A 21,739-nucleotide genomic window follows, 5' to 3' on the forward strand; every position below is an offset into this window, starting at 1 on the left:
AATATCATACACCTCCTTCTGTCGGTTAAAATAGTCTCTCTTGAAAGAGCGCATCCTCCTCCTCCTCCTCCTCCTCCTCCTCATCATCATCATCATCATCATCATCATCATCATCATCATCGTCTATAGTGTCGCTCGCTGTCATCACTATACAGGGGAAGGCATCTGTCTAATCTTGAGGTCTTTGACGATGATGTTGGGCGGTAATCGCCTGTCACCAATACAATGAAGGTTGGATGTCCTGGGTTCAGATCTCGTCTCGGGCACTCTATTCTTTCTCTGTGTGTGACATCTGTTTACAGGGCTGGTGCCTTGCCATGTATCATTAGTTGCTGGCTCGGTGTAAAACACCAGTCTCCCCACCCCCACAATCCTGACGATGATGTGTTTGCCCATTACCCTCCAGTTGACATCCTCAGTTTGCCCAACATTCGATATCGACTTCAACAATTTAACAATATAAACAAGACAATAAAAGTTGGCGAATCAACTGTCAGCCTCCCTCCCACATACTGCACGACACTCTGCCTCACATGATCAGTCCGATAAGAAACAGCACACCTGCCTTCACATGCTGCTGTCAACCGTCGTCACAGCCGCCATCAATTCCATGTTATCTGCGAATCTCTCAACACCACCCGACCGCTAGCTACCCCAGCCTCCAGACCCCTCCCCTCTGTGAAAGCTGTGACACTGGCTGGGGTCGTGTGTCCCCACAGGATCTTGCGCAAGCAGGAGGATTCCCCTGTCGTCAACCTCCGAGCTTACAGTCCCGATGTGAGGGGAAGGGGACCCTCAGTCACGTGATCCTGTGACTCATAACCTCGGATACCTCATCTCCGGTGTACCTATACACACGATCTGGGTGGGGTCAGACTAAATTTAGACACACGTTGTGTATAGTCAGGATTGTTTCTAAACTTATTGACTAAATTTATTGTCGACAGTAAATCAACTCATTGTTGCCATGGATACAGACTCCACCGACCTCACGCTGGTATCACCTGCAAGGTACTGAGCAAATTCTACACAGGATTCGAACTCTAATAAATTTTAGAAATTTTCTGGAAGAAATGTTTTCTGTAAAGTCTTCATAGAAAGGTGTTCGCCGGGTTGTGGTCGCGGTGCCTCGATGGCTGCACACGTCCAGCCAGAACAGCGCGACGAGAGCAGGTAGGAATGTGCGTCAACCGCTCTTCTCACGATGTAGGCCGTCAGACCCACGTGACGTGCAAACGCCACCTATGACGTGAACACACCCACCGCGACCCTGCGCCATTGGCTGAAGCAGATGACTGGGCGTCCCTATAAATTATCGCCGCGCGTCAAGGCTCCGGAGAACGCGTAAACAACTCTGAGCAAGGATTGTACAGTGCCGCCGCCTGGGGACAGCCAGCGCATACAACTTGTGAACTGTGAACACTACACAGGTATCCGGACACCCGACTGCACACTCGTCAACAGGTGTACAAGCTCTCAGACAACTCGACTGTCGTATTTTCTTTGTGGTGAAGCAAGAACAGGTAAGTGTTGTCTTGTTGCGATAGCGTTAGTCGGATCCATACTGTAGCAAACGACGTACCTGTGTACGTGGGGGACACGTTGATTCTAGTTAAATAAAAACTGGAATGACTGGGATACGAATTTGGTTTGTCCAGTCTTTCTTCAGTTGCAATGCCAAACATCCTATTCCTTATAAAGAAATGTTAAAGAAATCTCAACGTCACAGAAACGGATTATTTTTACCTGTCCAGTGTGAGGAGTCAGGTTCTATGTTAGGAATGAGTGAGCGGGGCAGTCAGAATGTCGGCTGTATCAAGGTCGCAATTACTAAGCAACGTGACGTAGGCTTCAGTCTCGGAAATTCGCACCTGACTGCTGACATCCTCACCTGTGGGGGTCCTCCTTGCACAACAGAGGTTAAGGTCGAAGGCAACTGCACAGGATGTAAGGCAGACCCTGCTTCTCATTCTCGCTGTATCGTTATATCCGAGCTTTGGGGTGGTCTTGAGAACCTCTCCCTCCCTACCTCACCTTTCTCAAATTTCTGAGGAAAGAGTCAGGTACCCGGTCACAGATCCTTGGTCGATCTGTACCCGCAAAGACAGTCAGGTAAACAACCAATACTTTTAAAAAAAACTGACACGTGACTCTCCAAGGACTGACAAAACATTTTGCCTACCTGCGCAATTTACCGATTTTCTGTTTGGATAGAAATGTCTGTATACCTTTGTGTTTTTAAAACGAGGCCAAGTAAGTAAAATGTTTATTGCGCAATAGTTTCTCACCTGCCAGTCACCCACCGGAACATTCCTGAAAAAGATTTAGTGTGAGCAGTACCTTGCCTCGCCTTCTTTCTCTCCCGACACGATGTAGTCGCAAACACACTGTACATCTCGACAGGCAGTCGATGTTCATCCAACATGTTTGACCTCTAGGTCAATACATATCCCGCTATCTGCCCTTTGACCCGACGAGAAAATTCGGTTTCATTATCAACCTCTGTCTCAAGGCCTCGACAGCTTTTTGAGCGACGCATTTGAAGACAGCAGGGAAGAGGAGAGTAGGAGTGGTGAAGAGAAAAACAAGCTTATTTTTCATCCTGAGCGCGATAAGCGGCCTTGCACTGTCCGCAATCAGATATGTACATACGTAGATGTGTAGTCAGTGGCTTGGCAGATGAGCCACTCTCCTCTTACTGCCGTGGAAATACGAGATGACAGTCGCGTGACGCATGGCGGGACATGGTGTGACTGTCATCTGTTGGACATAATGACTGACAACATGGGGACGGGGACAGTCTCTCGTGTTCGTCCTGACCAACCAGCCATGCGGCCAGCCAGCTGTCCTACACAGGGATGTCAAACAAAGGCCGCAGCGAAGGTTGACAGGACTGTCTCGTGTGTTTGTTCTGTCGCCATGGCTTCACGTCTGCCATCTGACGACGAAAATCAATTTGTGTTCGCGGGACGCCTGTTGCCCTCTCATCTAAACTCGCATCAAAGCCGTTATTGCTGAAGGGAAATACGTTAAAAGATTTTATGTATCTGAAATAAAGTTAATCGTCGTTATCCTGTTTATAATCCTGCTTAACAGAGTCACCGGAAATGTGATTAGTTCAACGACAGATGAGGTGAGCAGATGAGTGTAGATGAAGGGTGGAGAAATGTAGAGACCGGAAGGTGGCGCCAGAGGGACATCTGGTCATATGACATTATATATATGCATTTAAACATCAGAAAGACATGTGCTTGAAGTTCTGTATTCTTTGTTTTTCAGAAAAAACCGCCAAGATGGTTGCCGGGTGCGGGAATAATTGTATCAAGTACATCCTCTTTTTCGTCAACTTCCTGTTCTTCGTAAGTGAACGATGTACATGTACACTCTGTTTTGAAAGAAATACCTACAGCTGACTCAGTCCTACAGTGAGGACTCAGCTACAGACGTTAGTGTATTGGTGTCACGTGCCACAGTCTCTCTTTGTAGAACAGATGGAGGCAAGCTTGTGCTAGTGAGGGAGAGGATGAGGGTGAGGGTGAGGGGAGAGTGAAAGGAGTGAAGGTTGCAGACAGGTTTTCTAGTTTCACTAGGGTTTGACCACTTGTTGACTTTTATAATTCAATGATTTTATTCAATTAAACAGAGTCTTTAATTGAACTCAACTATATTTTCCTTTCCCCTCAGGTCATGGGCGGCGTGGGTATAGGTCTCGGTATCTACGCCCTCGTGGACAAGAAACAACATGGCCGCCCTGACGAAGATTGACTCCTCGGGCAGGTTCAAAGATTTCAATGGCGTAGGACTTCTGCAAGGAGGTGCCATCGCTCTCATCGTCGGCGGAGCCTTTCTTTTCATCACCGGCTTCGCAGGTTGCTGCGGTGCTGTGAAGGAAATCAAATGTCTCCTGGGCATCGTGAGTTGTGTTCATTGTTTACTATCATACACCTTATAGCTGCTTCTGTGATTGTTGACCATCAGTGTTACGGCGGCCGAAAGTATTAGAAAGCGAGGAAGGGTAGGGAGATTTTTTTTTCACGCCCAACCACCAAGAAGGCTTTATCACAGTCTGTTGCCCGTAAGCCGGTGTTGAGAAAAAAAAAAGCATTCTGGATATAAGATGTGAACTCTTGACACCGGACCATCAGTGTCCTGGTGACATGCGCATTACCGCTGTGGCACCAAACCGGAAGGCTAGGGTACTTCTTCGGGGTGGCTCTTGGCTACAACAATCGGTGTCATGGACAAGATATTTGCTCAGGCGGCTAGTTTCAACTGAGTTGGTTTGTTCGGGAGAGTGTTTCTTGGCTCAGGAGATCATGTCTTGAGAGTACCGTGCCACATCACAGAATAATAAAGATTCAGGTGGTACGGGATGGATTCACTTTATTAGGCTGGCGTAAGACAACTCTTGCCATTATCTGGTCACTTGTTGAATATTAACAGTGACACTACAAACGCCAGAAATGATATCTTTATATATAGATAGATATTCACGCGATATTTGACTTATATTCGTAACATCTGTCGCACATGAGCTGCAGAACTAATCTCAGTTATGAATGTTTCAGTACATCGCCATTGTCCTGCTCATCGTCATCGCTGAAGTTGTTGCTGCAGCCTTGGCCATCGCTTTCAAAGACAGGGTAGGTTGGTGGACTAACATGAAATACAGACATCAGTGCTATTTACACAGTGCATCTTTGCTGAATTTTTTAAATTTTACTATCACAGGGTTACATTACTATTGTTCTGGGAGATATTAGTATGTGCATGTTTACCTATCTGTGACATTCGGAAAAGCAGAAACGTTCATACACATGTGAACACACACACACAGCTGGGGCCACCCACAAATACAATGCACACACATACTTGTGCTCAGTCATGTGCCAACTGCCTTCAGCTCCAACAGACCACCGAGGTTCTTACAGGAAGGTAAATGTCAACAAGAGTCCTTTGACCAGGTCACGCGTAACTGTTTTAAATAGACTCCTTCGAACTTGTTCACTTATGTATTGACATTCCTTCGAATGGGATTCATAAAGTGACAGAAAGTACCTTGTTTCTGTTGTGCAGATAGAACAGAAGTTTAAAGAGGGACTGGTAGAAGCCATCCAAAAGGAATATGATGGTAACTTGACTTCTGGCAACCCCTTTTCACGTGCCTTTGACTACGCACAGGTTGAGGTGAGAATTTTTTTATCTTATAGAACGAGATCATGAGGTCATGCCTGTTACATTTGTTCCTGGCGGTCATAACCCGTTCTTGTTAAGAAGAGAGGCATTGTAATGACGGCTGCAAAAAAGTTTGTCTACAAAAACACATGTTTACATATCTGCCCTCCTGTCACGTGTACAAACACGAAGGTGGCAGAACTGGTTTGTGCAAGTACAGACCTGACCGTTAGAGCATCCTGTACATTCCAGCAATAGTCAGTCAATCTTGTGATATGTACAATCGTCAGTCATGTGATATGTGAGTCGTGAGATCCACAGAAAATATAAAAATTCTGATTCACTGTTTGTTCATCTCTCATTCAGTTTGACTGCTGCGGTGTCGAGAACTACACCGACTTTGTGAATTCAACGTGGGACAAGAACAAAGGCAACGACAAGGTCCCACAGACATGCTGTAAGGTGGCGGATAAGAACCAGTATTTTGACACCAACGTGTTGAATCTGGAAGACAAAAGCTGTCCTACGACAGATCCTAGCCTGAAAAAACTCAACACCAACACGGTGAGACAGTAGTGACAACGAAACAATAAAATATTGCTTAAACATGATTTTATGTCCCTAGGCTGGTGCTGCTCAAAGATAAATTTATTCATAACTTATAAAGACCATGACACCTTAAACGGCAGATTTTTTAGATGTTTGTGTTCAGAGGGAAATTACAATGTAATGGAGGTGCAGGGTAAAGATCATTACAGGTGCACGGGCTATGGGACACGAGTCATATAACAAGGGAAACAATTACACGTGCACTTACTGAGCTCGTACTCATGTACACACACGCGCACTTCCAAACACACAACACATACCAGTTTGCATACAACACACACACACCCAACACACTCACACACACGCGCGTACACACACATTCACATTCACGATTTATTTCAAACACTACCGTCAATCATGATTGTGTCATATCTACCTGAGACAGATTTGTCTAAACTAAATTATTCTAAGGGCAAAATAACATCATTTTTGTAAAGATAAAAAACTAGTTTTATACTTTGTATGTTATGTGTTATACTTGGGACCTGTATGTTCTGGTTGTTGATGTGCAGCCATGCTATGGGGCCATCAGAGACTGGGTGATGAAACACGTCGGCATCATCATCGGCATTGGCTTTGGCATCGTGGCCATCGAGGTGAGTAGTGGTTGTTTAGCTTACCTCTTCTCTCCTTCATTACTAAGGAATGTAGCAGTTAGTGATACCTTGCGAGTTCAATTAGCTTGGACCAGCTTTGTGAGAGACAAGAAATAATTAGACAACTAACATACAGAGCTGTACACATAGGGCTGACGGTGAATAATAATATTATTTTAGAGGGGGGCGGAGTCTTTTCGGTTTGTTTGTTTGTTGTTTAAAATGAAAATCTTTCCGTCGTTGGTCAAACATTCAGTCGCAGGTTTTGGGTGTAATATTTATTTGTCTCTCTTAGGTTTTGGCTGTAGGACTGGCCATATGCCTTTACAAGGCCATCGACGGTGGCACTCACGCGTAAACCGTTTCACGTCCTGGCCACGTGATCAATGGTGACGTAGGCGTGTCCCTGTAAACAGCAGTTTACACAGTCTCCATGTTGTTTTCCTCTTTAATTTGTTTGTTCGGTTTCCGTGTTGCATGACTGTTTACAAGTCTTGCACGCAACTGTGAAGTAAGCAAGTTTGTGTGCAGACAGTCGGCCTCCCACACAGCGGACTTTGTTGTGGGCATGGTGGGAAGGGGCGGAGAGAAGAAAAGATTGATGCTTGATAAACTATTGAGAAAAAAAGATAAATATACAAGTAGATAAGTCTGACACACGATGGACTTTAATCGTCTCGAATGGAGCTACATAAGTATTATCACTATGATTATCTGTAGGGTCACCGTTCAGAAAGTTCACTTTATTGACACACATGTGGATTGTGCTGTGCACTGTGATTGTATGATGTCGGGTAGATTTTCTCTACCTTCACTGACTGTGGTCACCACACTTGTGTGTCGCTTCTGATGTACACGTCAGTGTTAATGGGAGTAGACAGAGTAGACTGGAGAGTAGACAGAGGTTCTACCTGTCCTACCTGCCCACCTACTGTCCACTGTACCTGTGTATCAGCACTTTTCTGTTGCACTGTTCTCACGACTGTTGTTGCTGCTCAGCAAACACCGAAACGAAATGGATTTTGTTTATTGATTTGTTTTTACATATTTTTAACACAGTTTCTACATTTTCTGTACTTGCTTTTCACCTGGCTGTACGTTGTGGTAGTTCTTCCGTTTTTACTGTCACCCTGTCGACCCTTTAGTTAACTATGACCTCTTACAAAAGTCTGTAATTATTGTTTTAAAAATATTTATAAAACTGATAAATAACGAAATGCTATTTTATTGGTTTGAGGAACGTTATATATATATATCTTAATGGTACAAGTAAACATTTTCTGAACGCTTTTTTTTAAAAGTACTTATCAGTATTGTTTATGTAATACATAATATCAAGACTATAACCTGACGAAGTAAGGTGAAGGCTGGGTCTATAAAACTGAAAAAAATTATAAATTATAACAACATAAATGTATTTTTGTGCTATTTATGGAACGTGATATACTTTTGTAATCATTATTTTTTCTCACACGATGTTTCTGGTTTTTTTTACAGATAATTGCTATAGTATTCGCCTGCTGCTTGTACCGCGCCATAGAAGACTAACTTCTCACTAACACCACAAACTTGACAAAGAAGTTAATACCTTGTTGGGAACATGGACACCAAAGAATTTTCAGCCTGCGACGGATAAAACTTTCGTTTTTCATCGTCAACATCTCATTGGTTTTCATACATTCTTCTTTTAATGTACGTCGACATCGTTGTTGCTTTAGTTTTTATTGACAATCCGTGCGGCCAGAGAAAGGAACTCATTATTTTCATTGAGTTTTTGTCAACATTATTTCTTCGAAGTAAAGTAAAGGTATCGGTGTCATTTCTGTTACTGGAAATTATTAAACATTAACTTATCTTTCAACTTTGTACAGCCAAACTATCGTTGTTGAAAAATCGTAGAGATTTTTGCGAACAAATGAACAAAAACTTTGCTTGTCGTCAGCTCACGTGTTGTGTGATATACAACTTTTGTTTTGTATGTTGTTTACTGAAGATTCCACAATTTGTGATTATTTACGTGTACGGATGACTGATTTACCAATAAAGCTACAAAACCACGAAGATTTGGATGTAAAGTGTAGGGGTACCGTCACAGCTCAGGGGGCACCTACCCGTATCTTGTCTACCTGTGGTTGGCTGACATGTTCAAGCGCAGGTACGTCAGGTGGTGTGACGTTCTCAGGTACATCAGGCAGTGTGACGTGCTCAATGGCGCCGGAAGCAATCACCATCAAGTCGCTGGTACAATGTTTGATTAATAACGATAAGGTTTTCGTCTGTGTTGTCTCACCCGCTGCTTAGCTCACCTGGGCTTTCAAGTCGATTTTTATTTCATAAATCTTATTCTGACCTCTAAACTCAAGATATAGTTCGATCTGGAGAGATGTTGATCGTTGATAGAGGCCTACCGACATTTTGCACTGACTGTGGCCGATTCCCTTCCCTGGAACAGCGACACTCAGACGAACTGGCAGCTTAGTCAACACCATCTTCATGTGAAAGTGAGGGTTAGGTGTAAAGACCCTGGAAGAGAGAGAGATGGCTCGAAAAGAACGCCCATTGAATGGAGGAAGACAAACTCTGGAGCTATCTTCCCACTGTCGCCATGTGACCAAAGAAGATAACTAGGATGCGACTACACCAGCTGTCTCCTGACTCCAGTAAAGGGAGACTACTCACTACAGCCATCCCGTGCTTGAGTTACGGGCCGTGCGGATGAGTTTTGTGTGGCATCCAAACGCGACTTGAGAAAACATTTTGGGAATTAGAGTTGAGCTCACGTGACATCGCATCTTTAGACACGTGACAGAGAAGAAATATTTCCCCTTGTGTGACATAATCTGCGTGGAGGCAGTAAACAGGCATAAACTATTGAAGAGTTACAAAATGGAGAGAAATACTGACTGAAGTTATGTTGAAATGTCGATCATAGGGCTAGGTGAACATGACGCTGCCTCAAGCAAGGTGTTCAGGAAAGAGCAGGCCACGAGTCCTCGAAAACTGGAAGCAAAACTAGACTGACAGAAATTTTCCTTTAAAACAAATTTAAATTTCTGTTTTTGTAAATGGAAAGTTCCTTTGAAATAAATGTTTTTACTAAAATATAGTATGTAAATGTTCTCTTTGTATAAATATATACACGTGTGTGTGTGATCATTAATTGTAGCATGTAGACACATGCTTTCAATCAACAACAAAAAAACTGAACAAAAAAACCCCCCAACAAAACATTGAAAAATAACTCTCGTTATTGCGATCACAAGAAATAATGTAATTTTCAGAATAAAATCAACTTTATAATCAGATTAATCACATTCAAGGCTTGCAAGTCAGTGTACAAAAAAAAGGAAAAAAGAAAAACATCGCCGCACACGTACCTCAACAGGCAACTGTTAACAGATCATAAAATAGTCAAGAATGACACTCACCTGTAAGCTTCTATGCATAGGGCATTAAAGATAATCGCTCTCTTTGCAACTTTGAAGGGTGGTTCCATTGCCTAAATAGACAAAGACTGCATCCAATGCAATATTGTCATTAATATATAACACCTGTTCAATTATTATCACTTCTGCCGTGTGTAACATTTGGTAACTATTTAAAAAAATCGCTTTGGTCTGCGAGCAGTGGTGATTCCATCCTAGGAGATGGAAATTAATAATAACAATGCCTCATTAGTGAAAGCAGCCTATCGTCCTTCTATGTAAACTTCAAGTGTGTGGGGGTTTGTTTTTAAGAGTACGATGTACACGCAAAGATATGTGAACTCTTTTATTTGATCATCTAATGAAATATTCAGATATTACTATAAAATTTACTATGAAGTAAAAGTTTATTTTTGATTCATTTCAGCATCTAAGGAAGCACGTTCATTAACTAATCCAACTGATTTATTTAGCCTATTAATAACCCACTTAAATTATTTTACTTTTATACTTATTACACTTTTATAAATAAGAAATGAACAACACTCACAACAGAAAAAGAAACCAGGTGACTATTGCTTTCTATGAACATGACTTCACGCGCAAGGCCTTCAGTGAATGATGGGTGATTTCGAGCTTATAACCCGTGGCTTCCCGAACATTACTTTTAATGGATAATAATAGATAATATAAAATTTTGTAATAAAATTTTAATTTTAAGTGTGGGCCAATTGCTCCTGTCATTTTCCGACCTATTGTTGTAGTGGAAACCCCAATACTTGTGGCCGCGAATAGGTTTTTCGATTCTCTAATAGCTTTTTTTTTTTTTTTTTTTAACCTGATGTCTGTTTACTGCCTCCACACAGTTTAGTCTCACACAAGGTAACATATTTCTTCTCTGTCACGTGTCTAAAGATTTGATGTCACGTGAGCTCAGCTTTAACTCACTAAAGTGTTTTCTCAAGGCGTTTGGATGCCACACGAAACTCTTCAGCACGGCCCGTAACTCAAGCACGGGATGGTTGTAGTGAGTAGTCTCCCTTTACTGGAGTCTGTAGACAGATGATGTGGTCACATCAGTTATTTCTTTGGTCACATGGTGACAGTGGAAAGACAGCAATGAGCGCTCCAGTGTTTCTAATCTTGTCTTCCTCCATTCAACGGGCGTTCTTTTCAATCTCTTTCTTTCTTTCTCGCAGGGTTTCTATTTCTCACTCTTGATGACAGATACCAAAATGCTAATTACATACGCCTTGCTTCTTTTGTTTACAATGCATTGGAAATGAGAAAAGGTTGTGGCGTAGATTAAAGCCTATTACACCTAGGAATGGTCATACAGAAATGTCCTCGTAAGTTGGTTACATGATATACAATGATTGATATCTTGATAAGTATAGTGTTTGTAACTGTGTATTTACATGACTATAAATATATAATGTTGAATGGCAATGCATATGTTTGCTTGTACCTGTCCATGTCTGTGCTTATACATAATTGTATTACTATCGACTTGATACATATCGATGTATAAGTGTATTTGTGCGTGTGCATGATTGTAATGGTTTGATACGTGTTTGTATTTATGCTACTCTGTCAGTTCATCTAAGTGTGGCTGTACCAGGGAAGGTAGGTGCCCCCTGAGCTGTGACGGTACCCTACACTTTACATCCAAATCTTCGTGGTTTTGTAGCTTTATTGGTAAATCAGTCATCCGTACACGTAAATAATCACAAAGTGTGGAATCTTCAGTAAATAACATACAAAACAAAAGTTGTATATCACACAACACGTGAGCTGACGACAAGCAATGTTTTTGTTCATCTGTTCGCAAGAAATGCGGCGACTTATCGATAACAATAGTTTAGCTATACAAAGTTGAAAGATACGTTACTCTCCAACAATATCCAGTAAAAAATGCCACCAGTTCCTCTAATTTGCTTCAAAAAATCGGTATTTGCAAAAAAAAAATTTAGTAAATTATGTTGGTGTTCCTTTCTATGGCCGAACTGATTGTCAGTGAAAATGATGTGGAAGTAAATTAAAAGAAAGAGAGAAAACCAATGAGATGTTGACAAAAGTTCCCTCCATCACAGGCTGGACATTCTGTGGTAGCCATACAGTGCTCTGAGTTCTTTCTCAAGTTTGTGGTGTTAGTGAGTGTAGTCGGCTATATGGCGCGGTACAAGCAGCAGCCGAATACTACAGCAAATATCTGTAACAAAAACAGACACATCGGGTGAGAAAAGAATGGTCACAGAAAGCATCTCACGTGGTGGTGTTCATAACGGTCACTAGGTAAACGTTACAACACTAAAAGGTAAAGGACATGCCAGAGAAAGAAAAATTATTCTTTTTTTTCTGGTCCAAGCTGATTGAACTCGCGAGGTAACCGCCAAGCTGCACAGTCATCAAAGAGAGAAACGATGACACTGAACCGCTACTCACCTCTATGATTAAGATGATAAAACCAGCGCAGATGATGTTGTGTGCGTGTTTGGTCACCCAGTCTCTGATGGCCTGATAGCATGGCTGCACATGAAACAACAGTCACATACAGTATGTGTAACACATAACAACAGAACCTACATTGTATATCACACCTTTCATCGAGACTCGTTACCAACTGCGTCTACGAGTTCAAGAAAAGTTGAACACTTCGCTTTTGCCAAAAATGTTGTCCATTTGCTTTAACATAAAACAATATAGTTCAGACAAACATTCACTTCCGTGGATTTGACATTATTGTTTCAAAAAATCGTGATTTTGCGTGTGTGAACAAGTACGAACTTACAACTGCACATATAACTGTTTCCTTTGTGTTATTTGGCACAGAAGAATATACAATCATCATGAGGACCAGTTTAGTATGTTATTCAGGTGACTGTTGTCTCACCGTGCCGGTGTTGGGGTTGTTGGTGTCAGGAACTTTCGAAGGACAACTGGGGTCCGCCAGAGTCGCGTTGTTGTGATCAAAATACAGTTTCTTATTTTGCAGTTTACAGCAAGCCCTCGGGACATTGTCGTTGCCTCTAGACTCGCTCCACTTTGACCCCAGAAAGTCGGTGTAGTTGTTGGCACCGCAGCAGTCGAACTGACAGATGAACAGACAGTGAATCAGAATTGTTCTGTTTTCTGTGCATATCAAGTATCACACATCACACGACTAACTGTTGATGGAAGATGGTCGTGTTTGAACGAATGACAGGAGGGCAAATATGTCCAACTTTTTTTTTTGTAGAAAACTTTTTCGCCGCCATTACAATACCACTCTTCTTAAGAAGAACGGGTCCATGACTGCCAGGAACAAATGTGAGAGGCAGGAAGCTTATTGCTGGACCTGAAATGAGGATTCTTTCTATAAGATAAAACAACATTTTCACCTGAACCTGTGCGTAGTCAAAGGCACGTGAAAAGGGGTTGTCAGAGGTCAAGTTACCATCATAATGTTCTTTAATGGCCAGCACCAGTCCCTCTTTGAACTTCTCTTGTATCTGCACAACAAACACAAAATACTTTCTGTCGCTTAATGAATCCCATTAGAAGTAATGTCAATACATAAGTGAAATCATTATTAGAAATAGAAATATAGAAAGTTCAAAAATTGTTTATTAAGACAGTTACACTTGATCTGGCACTGTCAACGACAAGAAACATGCAATGTCTACATTGCACTGATGTCTGTATTACATTCCTGACCATGTTAGGCCACCAACCTACCCTGTCTTTGAAAGCGATGGCCAGGGCTGCAGCAACAACTTCAGCGATGACGATGAGCAGAACAATGATGATGTACTGAAACAGTCAGTGTAATCAGTTCTGTGACAGATGTAACGAATACAAGTCAAATTTCACGCGAATAAAATATATACCTCAAGTTTATTTCGGCACCTTGCGTGTTACAAAATACCTAATAATATCATTGCACCATTGACACAAATATGACACCGGCTCCTGAAGCCAAGAGCCACCCCGAAGGAGTCAAGTACCCTAGCCTCCCAAAGGGGTTCTGTGCCACAACCGTCACCATGTTGGTCGGGTGTCAAGAGTTCACATCTTATATCCAGCATGCTTTTTTTCTCAGCATATTGCACCGGCTTACAGGGTCGGCTGATAAAGCCTTCTTGCCCTTTGTAATGTCTACAGCCCTGACACTGATGGTCAAGAAGCACAGAAGCAGCTATAAGGTGTATGACAGAGAACAGTGAGCACGACTCACGATGCCCAGGAGACATTTGATTTCCTTCACGCACCGCAGCAACCCGCGAAGCCGATGATGAAAAGAAAGGATCCACCGACGATGATAGCGATGGCGCCTTGCTGCAGAAGTCCTACGCCGTTGAACTCTCCGATCTTGCCCGAGGAGTCAATCTTCGTCAGGGCGGCCATGTTGTTCTTGTCCTTGAGGGCGTAGATACCGAGACCTATAGCCACGCTGCCCATGACCTGAGGGGAAAGGAAAATATTGATGAGTTCATTAGAGACTCTGTTTATTGAATAAAGTTATTGAAACATAAACGTCAACACGTGGTCAAACTCTAGTGACAATAGTCGTTAGCAGAAAACCTGTCTGCAACCTTCATTCATTTCACTCTCCCCTCATCCTCACCCTCACTAGCACAAGCTTGCCTCCATCTGTTCCACAAAAAGAGACTGGCACGTGGCAAAGCATTGCCTGACCGTTAACACCAATACACTAACGTCTGTAGATGAGTGAGGAGCTGTAGGTATTTCTTTCAAAACAAAGTGTACATGTACATCGTCTACTTACGAAGAACAGGAAGTTGACCAAAAGAGGATGTACTTGATTAAATTATTCCCGCACCCGGCAACCATATTGGCGGTCTTTTCTGAAACACAAAGAATGCAGAACTTCAAGAATAATAATATGTCTTTCTGATGTTAAGTGCAATAAATATATAATGTTATATGACTAGATGTCCCTCTAGCGCCACCTTCCGGTCGCTACATGTCTCCACCCTTCATCTACAGTCATCTGTTCACCTCATCTGTCGTTGAACTAATGACACTATCTCCTCCCCCCCCCCCACACACACACCCATACTGGCAATGTTGTAACAGCAATACTTGTACTCATATCCCATTTCCGGTCAAGTAGTAAGATTATCAGCAAGAATACAACAGTTATATTCCCGACCACTCTGTTAAGCAGGAACTCCTGGAATACCCCCTACCCCGGGTAACCTGCTGGTCCCAAGCCCGGATGAAGGAGGAGGGTTGAGCATAGGGCTAGGAACCCCACCCTGTAAAAAAAATTACTAAAGAAACCGCAAATACAAGCACAACGAGAGCCTGGACGATTTAAACGGGTCTGATGGCAGGTGTAGTTGCGACCCTCTGCTCCACTGGGGGCGATTAGGTACAAGAAGATGTTAAGGAGGATTACAACGGTTAAATGTTATCTATGTAACGCATCAAATATCCTAAATATTTGAGTAGAGAGAGAAATAGAGACTTAGTCGCGGACGCTAAAGGTCTGCATCACTGTGTTAAGAGACTGGTCATGTCACGTGACTTGCTTACAAATACAAGTTGACTCAACCGGCAGGATGGGTGCACACGAGCGCTTCGCCTCACCGATGCTGGCGGATGCAGTTGCTGACACAAAATAACTGGCGCGTGCGATGACAGTCACGTAGAGATTGTACTTACACGTCTTTGACACGTGATGTTAGCAGTGTGACGTGACAAACCTTATCACCTCCATACGTCACCTCACAGCAGATAGGGGCTGGAGGATAGGTCCCTGGGGGGAATGCCAGATGCCGTTGATGTGCAGACATCGTGAAGCACATTTGCCTGCCAAACATTTATTATGTAAACAACAATCAAAGACAGGGTTAAGTTGATGTTATGTAATGAAGTCAAACAGGGTTAAATATTGTCAGTGTAGTCAGACAATGGATACATGTAGTCTAAGAGAATATTCATTCATATGTCATTCTCGCTTTTTTTTATAAAGAGAAAATAAAAAGTGTATTGTAACATAACTTTTAGGATGCCACAGATTTTTTTTTTCTGGTATGGTCCTGACTTGGAGAAGACGAACCGCGGCTTGTACGTACGTCCTAATAAGACATAGGATAACACACGCGAGCACACATAAGACGAATAAATTCATAAATTACTAGCCCACACACATCACACACATGCAGCATAAAAACTCATATATAAATATATATATCACCAAGACCAAACAGAAAATGAAGCAGCAACAAAAGTCTTTGATGTGTTCGGCAAACTTGTTTTGATATCCCTGTCCATTCTGTGGAATGTTGCCCAAACTACAGAAAATGTTGCTGATGCCCATGTGTAGCCTGTTGAAAAACAAAAATGTGTAGATGGTGCTTGCTGGTGGTTTGAAGAGGATGTCGCGAAGTGAGGGGAGCAGCCGGTGAGATGGAGGGGGGAGATGGTAGATAAGCATCTTGTTCTCGCTAGCTATACTCTCAACTCCTCCGCCATTCTCGCCGACACGTGCTTACACTGTGCTTACTTACACTACTGCTGACAGACGACTATTAGAAGAATAACAAATAACCGGAAGTGGCATGTGACTGACTCAAGCTTCTACACAGACGACGCACGATCCTTCAGTGTTGCTCCACTACGCGCGTGCAGCTGGCGGTCCATCCATTTATCATCCTTGAAACAACTCACGAAGGGTTTCAAACTGTTACATTGGGGAACAGCAGGAGCCCTGTACACAGTCTGTAGGCTGCTTGGACACAGGACAGACAGGAGGACACAGTACAGTACAGTCGCCATCTGGTGTACAAGCTCTTAGACAAGTCGTCCTTCCTGTGTGCTGAGGCAGCAGGTAAGCTCTGTCTTTTTTCTTTAGACAAACTTGGCCAGACAAACGGTCAGTGATTGCGGGTACTTGTGTTGATTTTCGTTAAAGAAAAGAAAACTGGAATGAATGATCCACAAATACGAAGCTTGCCTCATATCTTTCCCCAGTCAGAACTCGCTGTCTTTGAATGGATGTCCAGGACTGAACTGTATGAGGTGAGGGGAAGGAACTTGATGAAATCATTATTGTTTTGTTTCTCTCGCTTTGTGTTGGATGCACAAACTGGATTTCTTTCTAAAACAGATATTCAAAAGAAATACATTGTTTACAAGCTGTTTGAAACTGTCGTGCAAGCAATGTGCTGAAAAGTTAGAGAAGTAAACAACTTTATTGACGATAGTCTAACACAGGAAGTGTCTCGTGTTTCACACAAACACAATTTTCACTGGTAGTTTGACTTGAAATATTTAGTCTGCGCAGTACAATGTCTAACCTGTTGTACCAATAGGATGTTGGGGCGATCATCATGCACATCTTTCTTGCCTCGATTGGAACAAGTCGCCATACCTCTGTCTCCTCTAGACCACGTGATCAGGTCACGTTTCCTTGTTGTTGGGACATGCCGGAAGGTTCAGTTCCGGAAACTTCACTTCCAGCATCCGCTCCCATGGCGGCGGCCAAGGACTAGACAAAGTTACATTATTTGGTGTTGGTCAGGAACTAGATGTGGGTACAATAACTGATGTTAGAAATCACGGGTTGATGGTATGACTCCCTATCACCCTATAACTCCCTATCACCTATAACGGGTTTTTTTTTTAACAAGTAGAAAACGAGAAACAGTAATGGAAGAACACCAGGTGTCCTAAAGGCAGTACAACCCGTAAGGGAGGGTCATGATGAGGTTGTTGTGGTGTGGAGGTAACATCCAGGTGATGTGTTCACACCTGCAGTATGGTCATGATGAAATTATTATGCTATGGAGGTAACTCCCAGTGATTATCAGCAATGGTTGTTAGTGGTGATGGTGATGTCTCCAGAGTTGTTATTGAATATTATTCCTAGGACTTTGCTTACATGGAACATTATTCTGCCTTCTTCGTATTTCAGACAAAACCAAGATGGTTGAAGGGTGCGGAAATAATTGTATCAAGTACATCCTCTTTTTCGTCAACTTCCTGTTCTTTGTAAGTAGACGACGGACCTAATGAAATGATATTTTTTTAAATAACTGTAATAACTGTAACATCTTTCACACAGCAAGTCACTTTAGCACACAGGTGTTAAATGGCAGTTAATACTTTGCTACTTACCTTGACTCCCCGCTCTTTCGATTTTTAATGAATATTTACTGTCATTATCTCAACACAAGTTGTATCTCAGGTCATGGGCGGCGTGGGTATAGGTCTCGGTATCTACGCCCTCGTCGACAGGAACAACATGGCCGCCCTGACGAAGATCGACTCCTCGGGCAAGTTCAAAGATTTCAACGGCGTAGGACTTCTGCAAGAGGGCGCCATCGCTCTCATCGTTGGTGGAGTCTTTCTTTTCATCATCGGCTTCGCAGGTTGCTGCGGTGCAGTGAAGGAAATTAAATGTCTTTTGGGAGTGGTGAGTGATATTTTCCACTTGATTATTAGCCGCCTTTCCTCGTGAAGTGCAGAATAAAACTCGTGGATGCAACTCTTGGCGGTCAGATAGAGGGGCGGGTGTGCAGGACCCTTCTTTCTTTGACACACAAGCAGCAGAAATAAACTTGATGCCGGACTTTTTGACTATTTCAGTACATCGCCATTGTCCTGCTCATCGTCATCGCTGAAATCGTTGCTGCATCCTTGGCCATCGCTTTCAAAGGCAAGGTACGATAACATGATGTAATGTAAGGTGAAGTAATACCACATAATGCCATGTCACTTGTGTACTTTTCGCTCAGTCTTGTATACATCGGGACATTGATGTACTCTGTATTTTAATACAAAACATTCCACATGTACCCATTAGTCCAGACACAAACAAAAATTTCCCTCTACGGCAGGAGTGGTGAACATCCGGCCGGCGATGTCCTTTGGTCTGGTTTGGCCAAGGCAACCTTAAATTCAATTTCTTTTCATAGCAACATAAATTTATATTAAGTGAATGACTAATATTAATAATACCAATAATAACAACAATAATAATGTTGAGGGACAAACAATAAAGGCCAACAAGTTACAGACAGGACAGACATGGCGGGACAGACACGTCTGCTGCTTGCGGCCTGCACTATCTCGTGAATTCAGCATGTCTCTCTCAAAATGATCGAAGTAGCAGATCAATTGTTTTGTGTCTGTTGTGCAGGTAGAAGTTGAGCTGAAACAGGCACTGAAAGATGGTATTAGACAATACTATGATGGTCAGTTAAATTCTTCCAACGCCTTTTCACGTGCCTTCGATTTTGCACAGGTTGAGGTGAGAGTCTTGGTGTTTCTCGTTTTGTTTTTGTTTTTTGACAGATCGCTCTCTATGTAAGCACATTCAGTGTATTTAACTTGTATACCATAGATCACACGAACCGCTGTCCAACGACAGTTAATACAGAGAACAGTGCAGGTATAACTGCCTGTAAATTCTCATTTCAGTTTGATTGCTGCGGGGTGGACAACTACACCGACTTCTACATCTCTGCTTGGCGCAACAAGACAGACCACAACATTCTTGTCCCGTTCACATGCTGTGAACTGAAGGATAAAAATGCTTTTCTGGACGGCAACAAACCTGAGCTGAAAAATGAAAAGTGTCCTGTAACTCACCCTTCCAAGAGCAATCCCAACACCGACACGGTGAGTGGATTTTCTTGTTCCTGACTATCCTTTCCCTTCCAAAGTAAAACCTGAAGTATAAACATGATGATGTGTTACATTGTTGTTACCGTCACCATAAAGGTATATATGATTAAAAAATAGTTCAAAAATTTGGTCGTTGTGCCGCACACACACGTGATAATTTACACATACACAGAATAAAATGCACACACACTTAGGATAATTTACAGAAATGCCTTCCTTAAATATCAACGATACTCGGCTTTACCAGAAGATAACACTTTTTCAAAGATGTAGCCCTAAGATCAGCTGTCTGATGTGTTTAGACTTTGCAAGTTAGCTGACACGAGAAAGGGGAGAGAAGCAAAGAAATACAGATTGTCTACAATACGGAGAACGGTTGTTTTTTTTTTTATAACCACAATGACAATAATAATGTTGCAATGACTAAAGCTACGTGTCACTGATGTCCATGTGCAGCCCTGTTTTCCTGCCATCAAAGACTGGGTGATGAGGCATGCGAACATCATCATCGGTATTGGCTTTGGCATCGTAGCCATCGAGGTGAGCAGTTGCTTACAGTTACCTACTCTGACATCATCATTGTACTACCACGTAGGATCGAGTAGTCTGCCCTTGCATTATCCATAGGCAGGTTGAGCGCTTGACCACACGTGTAACAGAATAAATAAAATTATTAATTATTGCTGCTATTCATGTTTTCTGTGATTGATTAAATTACTTTTTGTTTCTCACAAGATGGTTTTGCTTTTGTTACAGATAATTGCCATCGTATTCGCCTGCTGTTTGTACCGCAACATATACTAAACTGTTGCTCTTACCGCGGCTCCAAGGCGAGACTGTGTCCGGGTGGGATTCTTGACGGGTGGAACTGAACGCCAGGCGGGTGTAGGGACCTGGAGTGTTTGGACATGATAGAATTTACACCTTAATGAGTGTGATGAAGCTCTCAAGTACTCATCTAGACATTTACGCGTTCCTTTGTTCCAACACAAACTTCAACTGTTTCCTGCAGGCTTTGCACGCACACACACACACACGCACACTAGTGTTGGTTGCCACCAAGTTAACTATAAATTATAAGTCATGTTTAACATGAATGCTACTAAAAGAGTTTAACATGAACTCCACTAAAGAAGCAAATAATATCACTTATTGCAATTTTTAAAAATTACTTAGAAATAAACAGTTTCTTTCTTGGAATGAACAGCCAAAGCTAGAGGACATGAAACTGTTAATAAACGTGTACATGAAATAAATGCAATCACTAAATGTTAAATGAAGCTTTACCTGCTGTACATTGTAGACCTACATTTTGCTAAACTCTTTGACTGTGTGTTGTGCGATAACTGTTTCAATGTTTTTTTCCTCAATATCTGTTCATTCATTTAGCCAGTTCTGACTGTGATGTACATCTCTGCATGAAAAGTTCATCTGTCTTTTGTGTAAATGAACCTCAGTCTTTTTGGCTTAATGGTGCGTATCGTGCTTTAGGTCTGATGGGAAGCAATAATTATCGAACGACCATCAAAGTTTATTAGCAAAAGTAATACTCTGCCTTGTGACAGTGTCCCTAACGTGTGTGCAGCGACATGGGGAGGGAAGGAGGATCGAGAGAATGGTAGAATCGAGAAGCGCCAGTATGAATAATGGTAAGAGTGGCAGCCACAGGGCATCTCCGTGAAAAGTTAAAAATTTAAATGGCTTACAATTAAAAAGCTTGTCGATTTGTGTGGTTAAAAATTCATAGTATCTCAACCAACCAATAAAACGTTTAAAGCTATAAAAACGCTTGCACAAACTTGGTCATTTAGGTTGTCGATAAAACAAATCATTAAATCCTTACAAAAAACAAAAAAACAAAACTATATGAAAAAGAAACGAGAAGATATGCCTCTACTTTAATTGCCATTAAGTCTGTGTCGACAACTTCCCGCACAAAGCAATGCAAAAATGGCGGAAGCGGCTGCCAATGCATCTCAAGCTAACCAATAATTATATATATATTCATCACACACAAAATTTAAAAAGCAATAGATTAGGTGCAAAATTGCAAACATAAGAGGCAATCTTACAATCTTTACATATTTACGTCGATGACAAAATAAATCCCTTAGAAAAATATGAACTAGAAATCAATAAGATGCCTCCACTTCGCCATCCTAGTAGGTCTGTCGACCCCTTTTCGCTCACCAAATGATGCAAAAATAGCGGGAGAGGCAACCACATGGCATTTCAAGGAAACCGATGCAAAGTTAAAAACTTAACAGACTTTCAAAAACAATTATCCATTTATGT

At 42.1% G+C, this 21,739-nt stretch overlaps 3 protein-coding genes and 1 long non-coding RNA gene across 5 annotated transcripts; 2 read left to right on the forward strand and 2 right to left on the reverse strand.

The window, feature by feature from the left end:
• The first annotated feature begins 1,321 nt into the window (after nt 1-1,321).
• On the forward strand, nt 1,322-9,486 carry LOC112561675 (tetraspanin-8-like). The gene is given in 10 exon segments (XM_025234287.1): nt 1,322-1,523; nt 3,280-3,359; nt 3,685-3,741; nt 3,743-3,913; nt 4,569-4,643; nt 5,077-5,187; nt 5,542-5,739; nt 6,297-6,380; nt 6,676-6,769; nt 7,878-9,486. Coding segments are annotated over 8 exon segments (825 nt in total). The 5' UTR covers nt 1,322-1,523; nt 3,280-3,293; the 3' UTR covers nt 6,739-6,769; nt 7,878-9,486.
• A 2,486-nt stretch (nt 9,487-11,972) lies between these two features.
• On the reverse strand, nt 11,973-15,606 carry LOC112562463 (CD151 antigen-like). Its single transcript, XM_025235744.1, has 7 exons — nt 15,517-15,606; nt 14,102-14,248; nt 13,523-13,597; nt 13,186-13,296; nt 12,699-12,896; nt 12,251-12,334; nt 11,973-12,017 (listed from the first exon to the last, which is right to left on the reverse strand). The coding sequence occupies exons 1-7, from the start codon at nt 15,604-15,606 to the stop codon at nt 11,973-11,975; spliced, it is 750 nt and encodes a 249-aa protein (XP_025091529.1).
• Nucleotides 15,607-16,541: 935 nt separating this feature from the next.
• LOC112561674 (tetraspanin-18-like) lies at nt 16,542-21,230 on the forward strand. 2 transcript variants are annotated; one of them, XM_025234285.1, is made up of 9 exons: nt 16,731-16,834; nt 17,128-17,345; nt 17,730-17,806; nt 18,003-18,230; nt 18,404-18,478; nt 18,957-19,067; nt 19,238-19,438; nt 19,901-19,984; nt 20,201-21,230. In XM_025234285.1, exons 1-9 carry the CDS (start codon nt 16,746-16,748, stop codon nt 20,246-20,248), a joined length of 1,131 nt encoding a protein of 376 aa, XP_025090070.1. In that variant the 5' UTR covers nt 16,731-16,745; the 3' UTR covers nt 20,249-21,230. The 2 variants fall into 2 exon arrangements, with proteins under 2 accessions (XP_025090071.1, XP_025090070.1); XM_025234286.1 differs by lacking the exons at nt 16,731-16,834; nt 17,128-17,345 and adding an exon at nt 16,542-16,643 and having other exon boundaries at nt 20,201-20,991.
• Nucleotides 16,656-17,198, reverse strand: LOC112561676. Its single transcript, XR_003098698.1, has 2 exons — nt 17,113-17,198; nt 16,656-16,913 (listed from the first exon to the last, which is right to left on the reverse strand). It is a non-coding gene; the product is annotated as an uncharacterized LOC112561676 (long non-coding RNA).
• Nucleotides 21,231-21,739: the final 509 nt, after the last annotated feature.

Source organism: Pomacea canaliculata, linkage group LG4 (assembly GCF_003073045.1).
Source record: "Pomacea canaliculata isolate SZHN2017 linkage group LG4, ASM307304v1, whole genome shotgun sequence".
Taxonomy (NCBI): domain Eukaryota; kingdom Metazoa; phylum Mollusca; class Gastropoda; order Architaenioglossa; family Ampullariidae; genus Pomacea; species Pomacea canaliculata.